Source organism: Drosophila sulfurigaster, chromosome 2L, assembly GCF_023558435.1.
Source record: "Drosophila sulfurigaster albostrigata strain 15112-1811.04 chromosome 2L, ASM2355843v2, whole genome shotgun sequence".
NCBI lineage: Eukaryota > Metazoa > Arthropoda > Insecta > Diptera > Drosophilidae > Drosophila > Drosophila sulfurigaster.
Genome location: NC_084881.1, coordinates 29300009 through 29318976, shown reverse-complemented (window position 1 = coordinate 29318976; position 18968 = coordinate 29300009). Strand labels below are relative to the sequence as shown.

At 36.3% G+C, this 18968-nt stretch overlaps 1 protein-coding gene across 1 annotated transcript in view; it reads right to left on the bottom strand.

The window, feature by feature from the left end:
* Positions 1 to 346: 346 nt before the first annotated feature.
* LOC133838526 (uncharacterized) overlaps positions 347 to 18968 on the bottom strand; it is a 34097-nt gene continuing 15475 nt past the window's right edge. The window contains exons 3-6 of the mRNA XM_062269656.1: positions 14516 to 14682; positions 5041 to 5177; positions 3073 to 3249; positions 347 to 2199 (exon numbers count right to left, since the gene is read on the bottom strand). Of these exons, the coding sequence (XP_062125640.1) occupies positions 2087 to 2199; positions 3073 to 3249; positions 5041 to 5177; positions 14516 to 14682 (594 nt within the window). The 3' untranslated portion in view covers positions 347 to 2086. The remainder of the gene's footprint in view (positions 2200 to 3072; positions 3250 to 5040; positions 5178 to 14515; positions 14683 to 18968) is intronic.

The following is an 18968-nucleotide window of genomic DNA, read 5'->3' as shown; positions in this document are numbered from 1 at the left end:
TGAATGAGTTTCAATGTGTGTGTGTGAGTGTGTTGAGTTCGTGATGAAATCACATCCATAAACGTTAATCGCTCATTTTTATGAAGTGTAATAAATTTCAGGTTACACGTTTCCTCATCGCAATTTAACGGCTAAAAGTCGACTTATGTATTCAGGTTAAAAACGAAAAGAAGAAAAACGAAGTAAAAGTCGAGTCCGAGTTTGTGTTTTGAGTTTCTCTAAAAATAGCTTTATTCATACATATATATATCGTGTATATGTATATATGTATATATATATTTGATTGGTACCCCAAGTTGTTGTATTTTAGTTTAATATTTTCTATCGAGTTTCGAGTTTTCAGTTGTTTTCAGAGTTTTTCTTTTCTTTTTTTTTTAGTTGCAAATAACATGAACAAACATTTAATGAAGTTTTATATGAATATCATATAACAATCACGTTTAGTAGTATTATTATTATTATTAATTATACGAATGTTTGCATTTATAGTATTTTTGTATGTGGTAAATATATATAATTAAACAATCTTTATTCCTTTTTTTCTTTTTTTTTTTGTTACTGTGCTAGGGATATACATATCTATACACGTACGATTATATTTCTTTATTTATTTATTCAAGTAATTTGCAATGAACTTTCTATCAATTTCTCTATAAATATATCCATATAAATATTTACTTTTGGTGTTTCTTCGACTTAGGCGTAATTCGAATTAATACTAAATAAATGACAAGTGTTTGTTATTATTGTGTCTAAAATCTTTTCAATTCTATTGTTGACTCGCTCTTCAAACTGATTTGATTATCTCGTTTAAATATTTTGTAAAAGTACAAAGCGAAAAAAATAATGTTTACTGTGCTGTCATTTGATTAATATTTAATTATTTAAACCAGAATGAATGCGAGGTTTCATTTAGTAGTCGAGTTTCTATTGAATTTCGCTGGTTGTAATCATTGAACAAAAGCGCATATTTAAAATGTTATTATTATTTCGTTAAATTTGCAAACGCAAAGTGAAATTCTTATAAATAATTAAATATTTATTTTGGCCCTCGTAATGAATAAATTGATTCATTTGCTTTTTGCTACAGAAATAAATGGAAATATGCATTGGAGTGTGACAAATTGTTTAAATTACGAATTAAATTCATTAAATTTGCAATGACTAAAAGTGCGTTGTGTGTGTGTGTTGTGTTTTTAATTGTCGTGCTTTCGAATATATATAATATATCTATTTGATTGTTTTATATATTTAATTATTTTATTATTGGAAATGTTCTACTATTTAAGGATTTAAAACGTAACGGACTCGAATGTAATTCAATTTCGATTTATTTCATTCACTGCTTTTACGATTATTTTTATTGGTCACATGTTGCTCGTTTTTTCTTTAGGTACTGCGCACAGTTCAACTTTTCGAGTTGTTGTTGTTGTTGTCTTTCAAATAAACTAACAGAAACCTAAGGACATCGTAGATACATTTATCGTTACATGTGTGTTTGTGTTTTTGTGTGTGTGAGTTAACAACAGTTTGTATTATTGCTTTTTGTTTTAACACATGCCCAAGGCAGGCTTTTAACTTAATTACCATGCTTACCCTCCCCTCGTTTATTTCCCTCTTTCCCCAGCTTAATGTTAACTCAATGGTAATGTGCTTTTTTGACTCTAGTTAGTTCTTAACATTTGCTCTATACAATTAGTACATACATTTTTTTGAAGAAGTCTTTGCATAATCGATAATCGAAATGTGAAGACTTTGAACTGATTATTTCACCCAGAATTGAGATTAAGTATTGTATCATGCAGCATAACTAACTTTGATTATTTTCATTATACACAACTTGCCTAAACATAGATACTATATATATGTATATATAAATTAGTTTGTGTCTAGACCTTTGACCTTTGATTCCGAGTATTTTACAATGCTAATTGAGTTGTTCATTCTGCTTAGGCTCTAAAATCTCGTTTATTTTAGTTATTTAGTAGGCTTAACTTAAACACTAGTAATTGATATAAGTAGTGTGTGTGTGTGTGTGTGTGTGTGTCTGTGTGAGGGAGAGAGATTAAACAATTTCGGCCTCGTCTCAGAGATAATTAGGCCTGGAGACACAGCAGAGCAGACTCATGTTCTTGCATATGTAATTCTGTCGCCTCTTTGCCTGCCAAGGTCCATTCGTGTCCAGCGCAGCGTTTCGCTCTGTAATCAAAACATACAAAAAAGTAGGCGGAGAGTGAAAAGTTTGATTAATGAATGAACGAATGAATGGCAGAGGCCAAAGCATGGAAATGTGAATACATAAACACTAATAGCTCTCTCTTTGTGTGTGCACATTTCTTTTTATACCCGCTACCCATAGGTTAGAAGGGTATTATCACTTTGTGCCGGCAGGAAATGTATGTAACAGGTAGAAGAAGGCATTTCCGACCCTATAAAGTATATATAATCTTGATCAGCGTCAACAGCCGAGACGATCTTGCCATGTCCGTCTGTTGGTCTGTCCGTCCGTCTGTGTGAACACCTAGATCTCAGAGACTATAAGAGATTGAGTTATAATTTTTTTCGACAGCATTTGTTATGTTTGCACGCAGATCAAGTTTGTTTCAAATTTTTGACACGCCCACTTCCGCCTCCGCAAATCAAAGAAATCGAATAACAAGCCTAATTAGCTTTAAAATTAGGCGAGTTGCGAATTTTGGTATATATAATAATAACTATAGTAGTTATGAAAATTTGAAAATTTGGTTGCGATTAGATAGAAATATCGATATGCCAAATATACCATTTGGTATATTTTTGGTATTTTTGCACTATATTTGGTATATTTTGAGAATAATACCGCAATATTTGGCGTTATTAAAAATGGGTAGCGGGTATCTCACAGTCGAGTACACTCGATTGTAGCTTTCTTACTTGTTTTTTTTTCGGGGCTACGCTTTTCTATGCTTTTTGCACCATTTTTGTGTGTTTGCCCTCGACTGAGCGACTGAGGCTGGACCTTGGCTAAATATCAGAGTGCATGCAAATGCGACTCTGAGTCTGAATGTGTGCAACGAGTGCACATGAACTCACCCAAATATGCCTCATGCTGTGGCATGTACTCCTGCATCTCCGATAACAGCATGGCAATATCCTGCGAGTCCTTTGTTATGCTGCATAATTCCTCCTCATTGAAGTCCGGCGTTATTTGCTTGCACAGCAATATCTGGCTTATAACATTGCCCAAATTCGACGGCCCCGCACGATTCTCTGCAATAATAAGTAGTTGGGAAAGCCATAAATATAAATTTCAAGAGCAGCTTCAACTGCAATTGCAATTGGCCATAAAATTAGAGAGGCCAACAAAAACTGAACTCCTTTTTGGCTGCTGCATAAATAAATTCATAATATTCCAAAAAGCCGCCGCGACAAACATTCGCATAAATAAAAAATATAAACAACGAGTGCGCGATTATTTGTATTTATTCGACTTATTTTAATGCCAACAATTTCCTGCTCTTTTTCCCTCGCTTCTCTCTCCTTTTTGCTTCATTAGCTTTTGTGTTTTTTTGTTTTTTTTTCTGTGTTGTTGTGTCGCAAATACACAACATTTTGTTTTGCAACGCGCTTTGATGTTTGCTTGACTAACTGACTAGCTGAATAACCCAACAACAAAACTGACAAAACAGACAGAAACACAGAATTTGATGTTAAATTAAGCTCGCAAAACGTTTGCTTTTGGTATTATTTCGGGAATTGGCTTTAAAATGACGCTGTGGGAATGACACTTGCTTAAAGAGGAACCGAAATGATTTAAGCTAAAGTTAAACTTTATATGAAAAGAAATTTAGCCTAGAATTTGATTCTTTAATGTTACTTTAAAAAGAATCTTTTACTTTTTTATAAATGGATTATTATACTATGAATAGCGGCCATATAGCAGAAGAGTATTGTAACATTGTGTGTATAATAAGGAAGCTTTAATCAAAGCACATAAATCATTTGTTAGATTTCAATATTTCATTTATCATGTTCTTGTATTAATGCAGTTAAAATCAAAACACATAAATCATATGTGAAATTCTACAATTTAATATTTTCTTATATGTTCATGTTTTTGTATGCTAAATTTACCATACATTTTTACATTTGTGTAATTCCAAACCAAAGTTATTTCATGTAAATTAGTCAGACTTTGCCAATGATATATGATGAAAAATGTTGATTCACTTCCTGACATGCCAAATGCTATCAGGAGAAATCATGAAAATTTGCCCGAAACTTCGAACATACATTTCGGGGATCATCATCAATCATTGTTGTGGCAGCAACAACAACTGCAACAATAATAATTGCTCGCTGCAACATCTAATAAAAACACTGACGAGTTTTATGCATCGACGGCCAGCAATTTATTTGATCGCTGCAACGTGTCGTATGCGCAATGCAAATAAATACAATATATACACAAAATATTTGCCAGAGTTGCGATTTTTGATTTATGTATTTTGAGGGCAACCTTTTTTCGCCTACGCTGCACATTTTAAAGCCAATGTTATTGCAAGTTTCCCCAGCTCGAAGGCCAATTTCAGTTTTTGGGCCGCTTTTCTCTGCAGTTTTTATGGCATTTTCATTTTGGGTGCCATGCAAATGCATTTGGGTAACATAAATTGTATGCGGCAATAAAAACCACTGCGGCAACTTTCCTCTTTCATTTTCTGGCTTGAAGCATTGTAAATATTTGCATTTCGCTTGGCCTGTTGACAGCAACGGATGTGGTTAGGGGGAGGCTGAGTGGTAATTAAAAAATTAATGGTCAGCAATTGACGTTTTGACATTTTTCAACTGCATTTGGTATGCGAAACAGGCAACAACGCATTGCAATCAGTCAGAGTTGGGTTGATTTTAGGGGGAGTCAAGGCAAGCAAAGGTCTGATGCAGTCGAGCGGAATGCAAACAATGGCTAAGCATTTGCACTGATGATGTTGCCCTGCACTTGAACAAACACACACACACACACACGCACTCAGACACACATACACACACATAGGCAGCACTTACCGTAATAGCCAGACATATCCATTGGCACCACTTGGATGAGGCGATAACTTTTCACAAGCTCCCGGAGAAACAACTGGGCCATGTAGAAGAGCAGCACCAAGTGCGGATTGTCCGTGAGAATGCCATCGGCCATGGCACTGAAACGAGAACAAATCCAAAGGCAAAGGTGAATTCGTAAACTTTTCTCTCTCTCTCTTTCTCTTCCACCTTTTTTTGTGGCACACCGAATTGCATGCGGATATTGAGAAATGAAATTTATATGAATTTTATGACATTCGTTTTTGGTTTTTCTTTTTATACCCGTTACACATAGGTTTGAAGGGTATTATAACTTTGTGACAGGCAGGAAGATACATATCCCATCCCATAAAGTGTATATATTCCTGATTAGGATTAACAGCTAAGGCGGTATAGTCATGTCCGTCTGTCTTTCCATATTTTCGTCCGCTTTAGTTGGCAATCTGGTATATTTTGTACTCTATTGTATTGAATGTAATGGTATTAAAGTATACTATATATGCTAATCTTGTATATTTTTTACTCTATTGTTTTTTTGAATTTAATAGAATATTAATATACCAAGTATAACCTTTAGTATATTTGAAGTATTTTTTTTGGTATATTAATTGATATATTTTAGGATTTACACTGTAATGTTTTACTTTTAGCCCTCGGTATATTTACAGTATTTTGGTATATTCATTTGGTATATTTTAAGTATAATACTAAAATTGTCTGCTTTGAGTCTTTGGTATATTTGTAGTACTTTTAGTATATTCACTTGGTATATTTTAAGAATAATACTGTAATTTATTCATTCATTTAAGTCTTTGGTATATTTGTTCGGTATATTAATTTGGTATATTTTTAGCATTCTACTGAAGTGTTTTGCTTTTATTGAAAATGTGTAGCGGGTATCTCATAGTCAAGCAAATTTGACTGCCGCTTTCTTCCTATTTTTTTTGGGTCTTGTGTGTCGACAAGACCAATTCATTGAAGCAAGTTTTAAGGCCATTGTCGATAGCTAAATCCGAAATATTATGCTGGCACACAAACAAACAAGGCAATTGATTTAAGTGTAGCTCTTATTTGCCTAGATGTCGATTTCTATAATCTGTCAGAATATGAAAATAAACATGCGGGTCTATCTCACAGCAATATTTGTTTATTACAATAGAAATTGGAAATTCTATTAAAGTTGGCTTTAATTTGGAAATCCTATGAAATATGTTATTCAATTCCGAGTCAAGTAAATCATATTAAAATTGTGCTCTGCTTAATTTCAAATTGAATTTCATTTAAAGCATATTAAAATCCTTGATTATGTGCATTTGAAATGGGCTTAAAACCTCGTTCACGTTCCACGTAGTATATTCATTTTAATTTCATGAAAATAATCGTTACAAATCGTTTTATTTGCTACTCAAAACGCAATTAAATCGCAGCATCAGCCTCAGTCTCTGAATATTCCTGGTGAAATTTCTGCTCAAATGCTCATAATTCAAGAAATGTTGAGAATTTACAGCTGCTGTGTAAATTGGCGCTTAGTTGGAATTCACAGCATTAATTTTGCGAACTGTGACACAGAAAAAACGGGAGGGAGAGCGAGAGAGAGAGAGTGAGAGAGAGCAGCAGCAGCAATTATGAATCGGAGCAAGCTCTTGGCCATCAGACATGAATTTATAGCATATAAATTGCCATAAATGTATTTACAGCTAGCATGAGAATATAAATTCAATTTGTAAAATTGCTTTTGCTTTTTCTCTAGCATTCGCATTCGAGTCTCGGAATCGTAGAGAAATCCACCAACACGACTTGGAAACTTGTCATTAATTCGTACTTTATCTTCTTACTATTTGCAGCTCCTTATTATGCCTACTGAGAATGAGAAATATATTCGCCAAGCAAATTACCCAAAAGGGGCGGTGCCACGCCTCTCTTGCAACTACGTTGAATATGGTAAGTGTTGCCGTGTCTAGGCTTCAGACCTCATTTGTTGCCCCTGCTCCAAAAGTCTACGCCCCATTTTTACCATTAAAGCAAATAAATTGCAAATTAATCTTGCCTTAGGTGTCCGTGTTCATCTCTGAGAATGTGTGTGAGTGTGTGTGTGTAGCTACTTAAAGCGATTTGGATTTGGGTTCGTTGCTCAAGCGAAAGTTGATTCAAGGCACAGTCTAGGATCATAGCAAAATTGTTCTTGTCTAACCTTCATATGTTTGCCACATGTGACACATGGAAGCAGCATAATTATGTGATTGGGGAGGAGTAGCTACATTTAATAAATTGCGTGCCAAGTTAATTATTTTGCTGAACGCCAGGTAGAAAGCTGCTGCTCTAGCTAACTAATCAATCTCTTAAAAGACAATCGCCAGAAGTTTGTCAAATAATCCTTAATTAATATAGCCAACGTATGCTTTATAGAGTAGAGTGACCCTCAGAGCTTGTAAACTGACCATAAAGCACAGCATTTTAGTAGATGCATATTATTGTGCCACACACTAATAAAAGCCATAATTTGAAGCTATTTAATGTGCTTAAAATATGATTAAATTAATGCACAGCAATTTATTTATTCTCAAGCTGCAAGTCGTTTCCTTTGCGGAAGCACAACACGCACCATTTTTTAATGCTTTCTCTTGTCCTTGTCTCCTGCTCTCTATTCTATCTACTCGACTCATTGCTGTGCACATTAATGCGGGTCATTTTCACCAACAGCTACGAAATCGCAATAATAAGTTTTCAAAAAAGTCAAACAAGCAGCTGACAAACCATCGAATAGTAAATACTCTATTTTTGATAGTTTTCTATTACAACTTTATTTGTATTCGCTTCTCTTTTAGGCACTTATCTATGTACAAAATGTAGTTTACTTTCTGATAAAGCATAAACTTTTTAATGGCTCCGTAGCTCGCATTGTTATACCCTTTATGGGCAGGGTATATAAACGAGCTAAATCTGCAAAGCATCAGTTGTAAGCGAGACCCGAAAATGGCCAAAGACCATCTCTGCTCTCTGGTAGAGTGAAATGGCAAAAGGGCAAATAGAAGTAGAAGTTGAGGAGAGAGAGTGTGGAGAAGCATTGTCAGCAGCTGCTGTTGATTACAGTTTGGACGTTACTTTCATTTATTGCAAATAACAGTGAAATATTTTTTATTGTACTCTGGCTGGTCTAGCGCCCAAACTCAAATGGGATTTTCCTACATTTTTTCGTCTTTCGTCTTTTGGGTTTGCCCAAAAACGCCAAAGAAAATGGCAAAAACGTAAACGAAAATTCCAACGAAAATTGCACAATTATGCGTTGAGTGGATAAGGAGAACCGCAGAGAGGAAGGTAAAACCACCAAGAAGGGAATAAAGAACAGAACACATAGAAAAAGAAAAAAAAAGAGAATCATAAACTGCGTTTAACGTGCGATGTTGGTGTCGATGTCTCAATGCGATGATGTCTCTCATCTGACAAATCGAAGTTATTAACTGCAGCTGCGATGGGGTCCGGCTGTAAAACTCCAGCCCAAACTTCAGATGCTGTTGTTTTATGGCTGTCATAAAAGTGTAGAGTATACTAGACTACGTGACGACCTCACCCACTAATGGGCACCTCAAGATTCCAACGTATCAAGTATCGAACAAAGCGATGGCAATAATTTTGAATATTATAATTCAAAAGAAAATAAGTAAGAAAGCTACAGTTGAGTGTGCTCGACTGTTAGTTACCCACTATCCACTTTTAATGTAAACAGTGCGGTAAAATATACTAAATTTATATACCGCAAAAATACTAAAAATATTCGGTATATTGATAAAATACCAAATTAATAATTTGGAATATACTCGATTAATATACCACAAAAATACTAAAAATTTACCAAATGCTATGTTTGCTGTTCTGGTAAAAATACCGAATTGATATTTTGAAATATACCGAATTAATATGCCTCAAAAATACCAAAAATGTACTGAGTGCAATGTTTAGTATATTGGTAAAAACACCGAATTGATATTTAAAATATACCGAATGAACTACTAAAAATATACCAAATTATATATATGGTATATTGTTGTAGTACTAAAGAATATACCATGGAGTGCAAAATATACTGGAGTGTGTTGCGTATTATTTACAGGCCAAGTACAAACAGACGTGAAACGTGTTTTTGGCATCGATAAAGTCAACACATGATTGACTTTTGTGTTGCTTCGCTGTTTGCATTGCAGTTTGCAGTTGTCAAGGATAAGAAGGAAGCTCGAGCAATATGACGGCTGATGCTCTGACATTATTTGTGTAGGAAATGCGTTCGAGGCAAACACAACTGCTGCTGTTGCTGTTTGCTTCGAGGCATACTGATGACTAACTTGCTGTCAAAACAGATGCCAGAGACAACACACACACACATACACATACAGAGACGCACATTATGCGCAGATAAAACAAAGACAGAGGCTGAGACTGAGATAGAGACGGAGAGACAGTCAACGACAGTAATTTAGCAACAACTCGAGCTACACATAACTGCAAGACAAACAGACAATGCAGAACTGAACAGAACAGAACAGAACATAACAACAGCGAGCCAGACAAATACAACATGTGAAATGAGCGCTGAACGCTCGACAACAAGTAGAACAGCAACTGGAACACGTATACGCCTCGTTGAACGCCTCCCTCGATCTCTCTCTCATTCGCTCGTATGTTTCTCTTACGGCCCAGCAAACAAACATGCAAACAACTATCAGTCACTTAAGGCAGTTGGACAAAGTGCTTCCCCTCGATGTAAGGTGGAAGGGGGAATTGCGGAAGAAGTTAGCTGGAATCGTTGCCATATCTTCTGCGTCAAGGTAACTACCAAGTGTGCAGTCTCTGAGTGGAGGTGAAAGCAAACTTGCTGCATACTTTTCAGCGCACATCGAGTCCGCTGGCTGCGCAACTTTGTTTGGCTGCCAGCGAGAACTAAAAGATGTAGTGTGCAAAGCTTAAACTAACTAGTAAACAATTGGTAATTTATTGTCTTGTTCGAGGAAATGAAAACTTGGCAGTGCATTAATTAAAGTTTTAGTTCAACACCTGAATCAACAGCCATTGAAGTGCAGTAGAAACTTGTAGAACATAATTTTCTGATAATCGAATGTAACAGAAATTTGGAATTAGAATTCTTGAAAGTCATTAGATTGCATTTGTAATATGTTGAATATGGAATTTTGGATTTTAGTATACTTATTTTTATTAGGAAAGTTTTCATTAGGGATTAAAATTATCTTCAAGTATTTCTGCATATGCACTTGACAACATGAATTCATTAGTTTGAAACTTGAATTCCTCGTTTTTCATTATCTTCAACTAAAATTCAACTCGAGTGCTTAAAGTGTTTTTCTGTTCGTCATAAGAGTATGACAGCTTCCTCATTGTGCTGCCACAGAATGCTCTAGTTACTTATATTTCTTATGTGTTTTCTTTCGTTTTCGTTTTCATTTTTGTTTTTGTTTTCGTTTGTTTTTGTGACTTTGACTGGCTCACATGGCGTGGCATGTGTTTACAAAACATAAAAACAACGACGCAACACTGTCAGAAAGTTTCGTCTGTGTCATTGTCAAGTTGTGCTCAAAGTTTTGCCAACACATATTCTCTCTCTGTCTATCGCTTCGTCTCTGTCTTTCTTTTTTTTTTGCACTTTTGCTTTATTGAACTTTTACTTTCAATTTAACTTTCTGGCCTGGCGCTTTGATCCAGGCTGCTAATTTAATGCCGTCACTCATACGCCCCGTGGGCCACACTGAATAACTCGATAAGCAGCTGCCGTTTGCCTCTGCTCCCCGATGTCGCCCAAGTCTTTTGGCTCATTTGTGCCAAAAAATTAATTGAAATCTCTTGTGTCAGTTTAACAGTTGCTCTCTCTACTCGTTACTCTCCTTGGCTGGCTGCCAAAGCAGAGCCAATCATCAATTTTAACTGCCGAAAGTTGATTTTTTATTGTCAGTTCTTTTGCATGCAATGAGAACAACAACAACAACAACAGTAACGTAAATAAATAAATGCTGATGCGAATGTTCATCTCGTTATATGCGGATTGACATTTCTGCTGTGCTGGAATGACATTTAAAGCGTCTGCTCGATAATAAATCACATTGTCATATGCCACACAGAGCGTGCTCTTCCTCAAAACATGCGCCAAGACACTCACTCTTCTTTCCCTCTCTCTCTCTCACTCTCTTGTGTTAGCTCTCTCTATCTCTCTCACAATTGTCAGCATGTTCTATTGCTTTTGTGACTGAAATTACAAATAAATACAGCTAACGACATTGATTTGAAAAGCACTTGACTGCCAGATACGCTCTACTTGGCTCTGAGACCAATTCAAGAACAATTTTAAGGCTGAAAACTAATGAAATTTAAAGGAAAGGAAAAAAGTTAAAAGATTGTTTGATTGTTTTTATGAAGATGAAAAAGTATTTTAAATTTAACACAAAATACAGCGTAAATCTCAACTTTTTTGTTACGAAAAGTCTCTAAGAATGTAGATGCAAATTGTATCTGAATATATACAGATTGCTTTTATAAAGAATCCGTAATTAAAAGTTAACAAAAGACATCGCTCTAAACTCGCTTCCTTCCATTTTACATATTAGAGATTACTTTAATAAAGAAGAAAGATTCGACATTTAAGAGAACACAGCACTTTAATCTTAACATTCTGTTTCAAATAGTATCTGAACTTTTAGCTCTTTTCTTTCTGTTACATTTAGAACCTTAAATGTGCAGATTACTTTTATAAAGAATGAGCATTCAAAATGAATCTAAAGACAGCACTTTCATCTCAACTTTCTGTTGAAAAATAGTATTTTAAAGTATACAAATTGCTTTAATAAGATATGAGTAATTAAAAGTTAAGAAATCAGAGCGCTTTAAGTTCTGTTACAAATAGTACCATAAAAATGTCATACCCCTTGAAGCATTTTCCTCATCGAGGCTGAGGATATAAAAATGCTTTATTGTATATCAAATTTCGCTCAAGTTGTTTGTTAAAAAAGTTGTGTTTTTTCTCTCCTTCTTTTCTTGTTTTTGTTGGTGTCGAAGGCGTCGTCAGTGTTTATACCCGCTACCCATAGGGTAGAAGGGTATTATAACTTTGTGCCGGCAGGAAATGTATGTAACAGGTAGAAGGAGGCATCTCCGATCCTATAAAGTATATATATTCTTGATCAGCGTCAACAGCCGAGACGATATAGCCATGTCCGTCTGTCCGTCTGTCCGTCTGTGTGTCTGTGTGTCTGTGTGTCTGTGTGTCTGTCCGTCCGTCCGTATGAACACCTAGATCTCAGAGACTATAAGAGATAGAGCTATAATTTTTTTTCGACAGCATTTGTTATGTTTGCACGCAGATCAAGTTTGTTTCAAATTTTTGCCACGCCCACTTCCGCCCCCGCAAATCAAAAAAAATCGAATAACAAGTGTAATTTTAAAGCTAGAGCTACGAATTTTGGTATATACAATAATTACTGTAGTAGTTATGATTCCTGAAAATTTGGTTGCGATCAGATAAAAATTGTGGAAGTTATTAAAGAAATACTTTTGTATGGGCAAAAACGCCTACTTACTAGGGTCTGAGTTGCTTTGGCTGACAATCTGGTATATTGTGCCATCTATGGTATATTTTGAATGGTGTGCTTTATCGATATACCAAACATACCATTTGGTATATTTTTAGTATTTTTTTTAGTATTTTCGGTATATTTTGAAAATGATACCGCAATATTTTGCCTTTATTAAAAATGGGTAGCGGGTATCTCACAGTCGAGCACACTCGACTGTAACTTTCTTACTTGTTTTCTTTTTTTCTTGTTGAGTGTGTCAGAGTCGAGGGCGTGTGCTAATGGCGCATGTGTGACAGCCACATGGGGATTCATTTTGCAACATTTTATGCTTCAACAACAGAGTATAAATCAATAACTTGAAGTCACTTATCAGACGGCGAGTCAAACTGGAAGACAGACAGCTTTGGCTTTGGCTTTGAGTTTGCCAAAAAGTTTTCACTTCTTGCAGCTGGGACACAGCTTTCATCTTGGATAATTCCACACACACAAATCCCCAATGATTTAAGTACAAATATCGCAGCTTTGCAAATTAAAACTTAGTCTAATTATGCAGCTCATACTATGTATTATTGATTTGCAAACTTTCTCGCGCAGCTTTCGCATTTCCCACGTCAGCTCAGTGAAAACAAAAAACTACTTCATAAGTTAAATTGAAGGAAATTGCATGTGTTTTGTTGTGCCCGCAGCTTGTTGTAAACAAAATGTTATTAACTTTTCACTCTTGTGTTCCTGGCCCCGGGCAACTGTCAAAAAAGCCAAACCCAAGCCCAAGCCCAAGCTGAAGCCAAAAACCCGAATTCGAAAGCTGCAAACTGTAACCGAAACAGCATCCTTCACCCAAGCCAGTCAAAACACATGCTGCTAAATTATGCAGCATTTGAAATTGAATTCCAAAACCAGCACTAACTCATTTCACAAAACCAGCTACAACTTGAGTAGCAGAAGAACCCTCCAATTCGAGTTGGAGTCACAGAGAAAGAGAATGAGAATGAGAGAGAGAGAGCGGGAATACAGCAACGACAAATTGTTATTTATGTTATCCTTTTTTACCCGCACTCGCTCTCGTACCTTTGCTGTGGGTTGTCCCTCTTGTAAATTTGACTGCAATTAAATTTGCATACATTTCCATAAAATGTATGACTTTAAAAGCATTTTCTGTTGGCCAGAAATTAATGCACGACTTGAAGATATGCTTGTATTGAAACTTACTAAATAATGAAATAAATAACTTGTGGTTATCATTATTGATATTAAAGATATTAAAGTCTGTAAATATATGAATTAGATTGCTGCATATCAGTTAAACATCAATTGCAAATCAATGAAGGAAAACGAGAACTAAATACACTAAATGTAAAATAATTTCAAATTGCATCTGACAAGTTTGTACTTAAATCATGGGACAGCTGCGAACATTGAAATAGCAGTGCGACAGAAACAAAACAATATAAGCATTTTTGCATATTTCTTTTTGTTTATTGATTACGCTTAAAATAGTACTTTCCAATTTAAAACGTTTAGGTAGTAAGCACTGCTATTTCAAAGTTCATAGTTAGTATTATCCTTAATCAGATTGAAAAGTCTATTCATAATATGTTTTCTATTTCTATTTAAAATGTTTAGTAATCCTGCTTTCTTTTGCTTTCAAAATTTTAAGTTTAACTCCGTCCATTATTCCCTTTTTATCTACAATTATGAATCGAGGGTATTTAAGCCGTAAAATGTCACACACATGTTGATGTTAATGTTAATGCGATGCGTGTTACTCTAGTATCTCTCTCACTCTCTCAGTTCAAGGGGGAATGAGTTTGGGTTTCACAAATGGATTGAAATGGGCTGGCATTTCCGTTTTCCTTTTTTTTTGCCTTTCGCTTTGACGCTCTTACCTCTTGACCTGTGGCATGAGTATCTGTGCCGTATGCTTGAATGCCTCCACGCAGGTGCGTCGCAATTTGCGAATCTTCTCGCGCAGCTCCGGACAGTCCTTGGCCTGGCCAACGTGTATCAGCATATCGCGAAAGAGCGCCACATGGCTGTTGATCTCCACGATGAGCTGCAAGTGTAAAGTGCAAGGGAAAATGTGTTCAGTGTTCAGCTTTTATCTCAAGTTTGCTTAATTTATGCGCATCAACATCGCGCCATCGAATAGACAATTTTAATGCTGAAATTCATACTTAATTTATGCCAAGCACTCTATTGCCCCATACAAATTACACATTATACATTTTAATTTATGCACAACGAGTCCATGTGCGAGTTGTATCTCAGCTCCAAGCACACAAAAAAGGGCCACAGGCTCAACAACATTCACGTTTCTAGCCTATTTTCTATGTTCGAGTTCGTTCTCGTTCTCGTTGTTGTTGTTGCTGTTGCTGCCTTTTTACGGCTCATTTGGCCAGCTTTGGGGCGGCGGCAGCAAATGAATCGAGCAATCGAGCCTAATTTTCTCTGCCTGTGGCCAAATCGGACTCATAAAAATAAAAGTGGCCAACAATGCAAAGTCATAAAAACGAAAGGATAAAGCTTCATTTGGTTTATGCACCAAACAAAAAAAAACAAGCCAAAAGGAAGAAGGAAGGAAGAGTATTTAAACTTGAAGTGGAAGTCAACATTAATAATTGACAAATAACAAAGCTTGAGCAGAGTGTGATCGACTATGAGATACTCGCTACTCATTTTTAATGAAAGCAAGAAAGTGCGATATTAATTTGAAAATATACTAAATTAATATACCACAAACATACTAAAACCTGCCTAATGAATTCACAATATACCACAGTGTGGTGTTAATTTTAAAAATATACCGAATTGATATACCACCAAAATACTAAAAATATACCAAAGGCTACATTTGGTATATTGATATAGTACTGAATTCACAATATACCACAGTGTAGTGTTAATTTTAAAATATACCAAATTAATATACCAAAGTCTATATTTCGTATATTAATATACATATTACTACATTGAAAATATACTATAGAGTGCAAAATATACCAGATTGTTAATCGAAGTAACCTAACCTAACCTACTTCTGTTATACACATTTCCTGAATCCACAAAGTTAGACCCTTCTACCAGGAAGAAGGAAGAGTATTTAAATTGGAACTGGAAGTCAATATTAATAATTGACAAGATATCGTGGGCAATAATTCATTACAATGTGAATGAGAATAGCGACTTTTGTTGTTCGATATCACAGTTCAATTCGACGAACTAAACTTGAGAGATCAAAGTCTCTGGCTCCCTTGGCTAATCTATTGCAATGAAACATTGTAATTCTTGTGTGATTATAAATACATTTTGCCATCTCCCCGACGACATATTAATCAAATGCTTAAAGCGAGAAGAGCATTTCATCATAAGCGATACGAAAATAGACAACAATTTTCGTATTACATTTGTGTTTACTTTTGGCCTGTTTCCCTGCAGCAATTCATTTTGTTGTTGCGAGTATTTTTAGCCAAACAAGAGATTAATTTCGCAAATATATCCCACATATAAATCGAGGTGGGACACGCCCACTCACGAGTACCAGCAACGAAGCAGCTTTTAAATATTTATGACTGAGTCGCTCGCTGACTCGTCCCCTTGTGCACTTCATTTAAAACGCGGCGTATGCGTAATTTTAATAATCCTCCAACGGCTGACGCGACCGCCGTTGGCGAATGCAAAGTGAATTTTGTGGCTTGACTCAATTTAAGCTGACAGCTGTGCGGTTGTGTGTGTGCGGCAGCAACAGAGAGGGGATTTTGGTATGAAATATATGCATGATTAGTCATATTGACAATAGACCGACAAGGAAGGCAACAATGTAGTAAAAGAGAAAGAGAGAGAGAAGGCTGCACAGGCAGCGGCACTTAAGCAAATTGCTTATTAAAAGTACCAACTTCTAGAGCGAAATGTTCTAGGCCCAAAAACTTTTGCCGACTAGATAAAACATGAAACAACCGAGCGAAGGGGAGGTGGCTGTGGGGGGCGTGGCAACGCCATTGCTTTGTAGTCAATCAATGGCAAAGTTTTGCCTTCTACTGAGGGCATCAGCTGCTGCCATGAGGTAGAGACTGTGTGTTGCGAAACTGCTGCTGCTGCTGTGCAATATTTTATTGGTTCGCTTTTTGGGCGTTACCCTTCAATGTTGACATTTGGCAAAGCCCGAGCTCTAATTGCCAAAAGCTGCCTTATTGAAGTATTTTCAGAGCTACCAACTAATGCCACATATGAACAAGTCGAAAAGCTGCAGGCACCAAGAAGAGAATGAGGGTCGCCAAGGGAGATACTCTGTAAAAGCGGAATGTTGAATGGGGTGTTACAATTGCTTATTGAAAATATATAGAAATTCAAATATAAAGCCAGAATTGTACTAAATGTAGTGCACAACTAAAAAAAGTCAGCCCAAAACATGTAATACACAAATTTCACATTTTATTTCTTTCTTCAAACAATCAAGTTCTAAGAAATATAAGTTGGAAACATAAATGAATGATGAATGTTTAAATGAATGCATTCTTCTCTTCTAAAAGTATAAAAACCATTTTAGTCTTTCAACTTAATTGTTTAGTTGGGAAATTAGACAAATATTTGAATTAGAAAAAATATTTATAAAATGAAAGTTACTTCTTCAAGGTTTATTATAACAATTATAGCAAGCTAGAAAAAAGTGATACAGTGCGGTATTATTCTTAAAATATACCAAATTAATATACCACAAAACTACTAAAGATACCAAATTCATATGCCACAAACATATTGAAACATACCGTTGGCAGTACTTGGTATATTGATATAATACTAAATGTAAAATATACCGAATATTCCTTTATCAGCGATTCGTATAAAAACCCAACAGTATCTTACAGTAGAATATCATCATTGATGGTTATCCTTTCTAAGCAGTCGGTCAGTTTGCTGTTTGACATTTTTTATGGGTGCAGGGTATTAAAACAAAGCAGGGACTAACCCAGAAAGACACACACACACACAAAGGCCACACACGCATAAATTTTATATGTAGCTTAAATCTCAGCAGAGGCAAGGACACACACACACACACAGCGACACAGAGACACGCACAAACACGGAAGCATGCAACACACATGCAAATCCCCAATGTAAACGGCAGCGAGAATGCGAGTAACTCGCATAAAAAGGGACTGCACAGAGCCACAGCTCAGAGCCACTAAAAGAGCAGAGCGCTAAGCCAAAAGACAAGCTGGACAGCAAAACAGAGCGACAGACAGAGAGGGGAGGGAGAGGGAGGGGAGTGAACGTGAGAGGAAGATGAAGTAAAGCCTCGAGCACATTTCCAAAATTACCTGACTGCCAGACCGAGCATTCATTTAGAGGTCCAACGAGTTAGCTGCAGCCCATAAAGCTCGCACAAAGCTGGCCAACGAAAAAAAAAGAAACTGAGCACAGCAAATTCAATTCTCTAAGCGCTTGCTGTCCAATTCAGCACGCAGCATGATGTACAGTGGCCGCAAATAGTTTTGGTACACAACGCGCATTTCTGCTAATGGAAGCGGCTAAGAAAAAAGATTTACGTGCTGCAGCAGAAACAGAAGCAGAAGCTTGCATATTCATGTGGCACAATGTTTTATTATTCTATTCGTGCAACATCTAGACCAACAACAAGAACAACAACAACAAAAACATCGACAAGTTCTTGAGCATTTGTGGGCAACAGTTGAGGCGGAAAATTGAAAAACAGCTGCCGGCGCTTGTCCCTCTTTTTAGAGATTTCTATGCAAACAGAACAGCAGCCATAAGAAAATGGAAGGGAAAATGGAAAAGCTGCATGCGTGTGGCGTGGCCAAAAAGAAAACTCACTCTGCTTAAAGTGCAAATCAGCAAATACATGACGAAAGGCACAAGGGGAAAACGACGAGGGAACGAACAAAAACTGAATCTAGACAAAGTGAAAGCGGAAATTAAAATTGCAATACAAAGGACAACGCGTTACAAGACGAAGACACACAAGAGAGAGACGACAGAAGAAGAGAGAGAGAGAGAGAGAGAGAGAGAGGAGAAGACTGCATTGCATTTGTAATGAAGTGAATGTGTGGGAGGCGAAAGCAAAGAGCGATTGTGGCGGCTGGCTGTGGCAAGTGCTTTGCTTGCTTGCTGGCTTGCATTCACAATGCTTCTTTCTTCCACGCCTATTTTATCCCTTAGGGCCAAAAGGAACACTACAAAACACAACGAACTGCGACGCCTACAAAATATACATATAGCGAGTGAGTGAGCCTGACAACGTTTTTCTACTCAGACACAATGCAACACACGCAAAACGTTCTCAAAAACAATTCCGACTAGAATTCACAAAGCAAAAAAGCA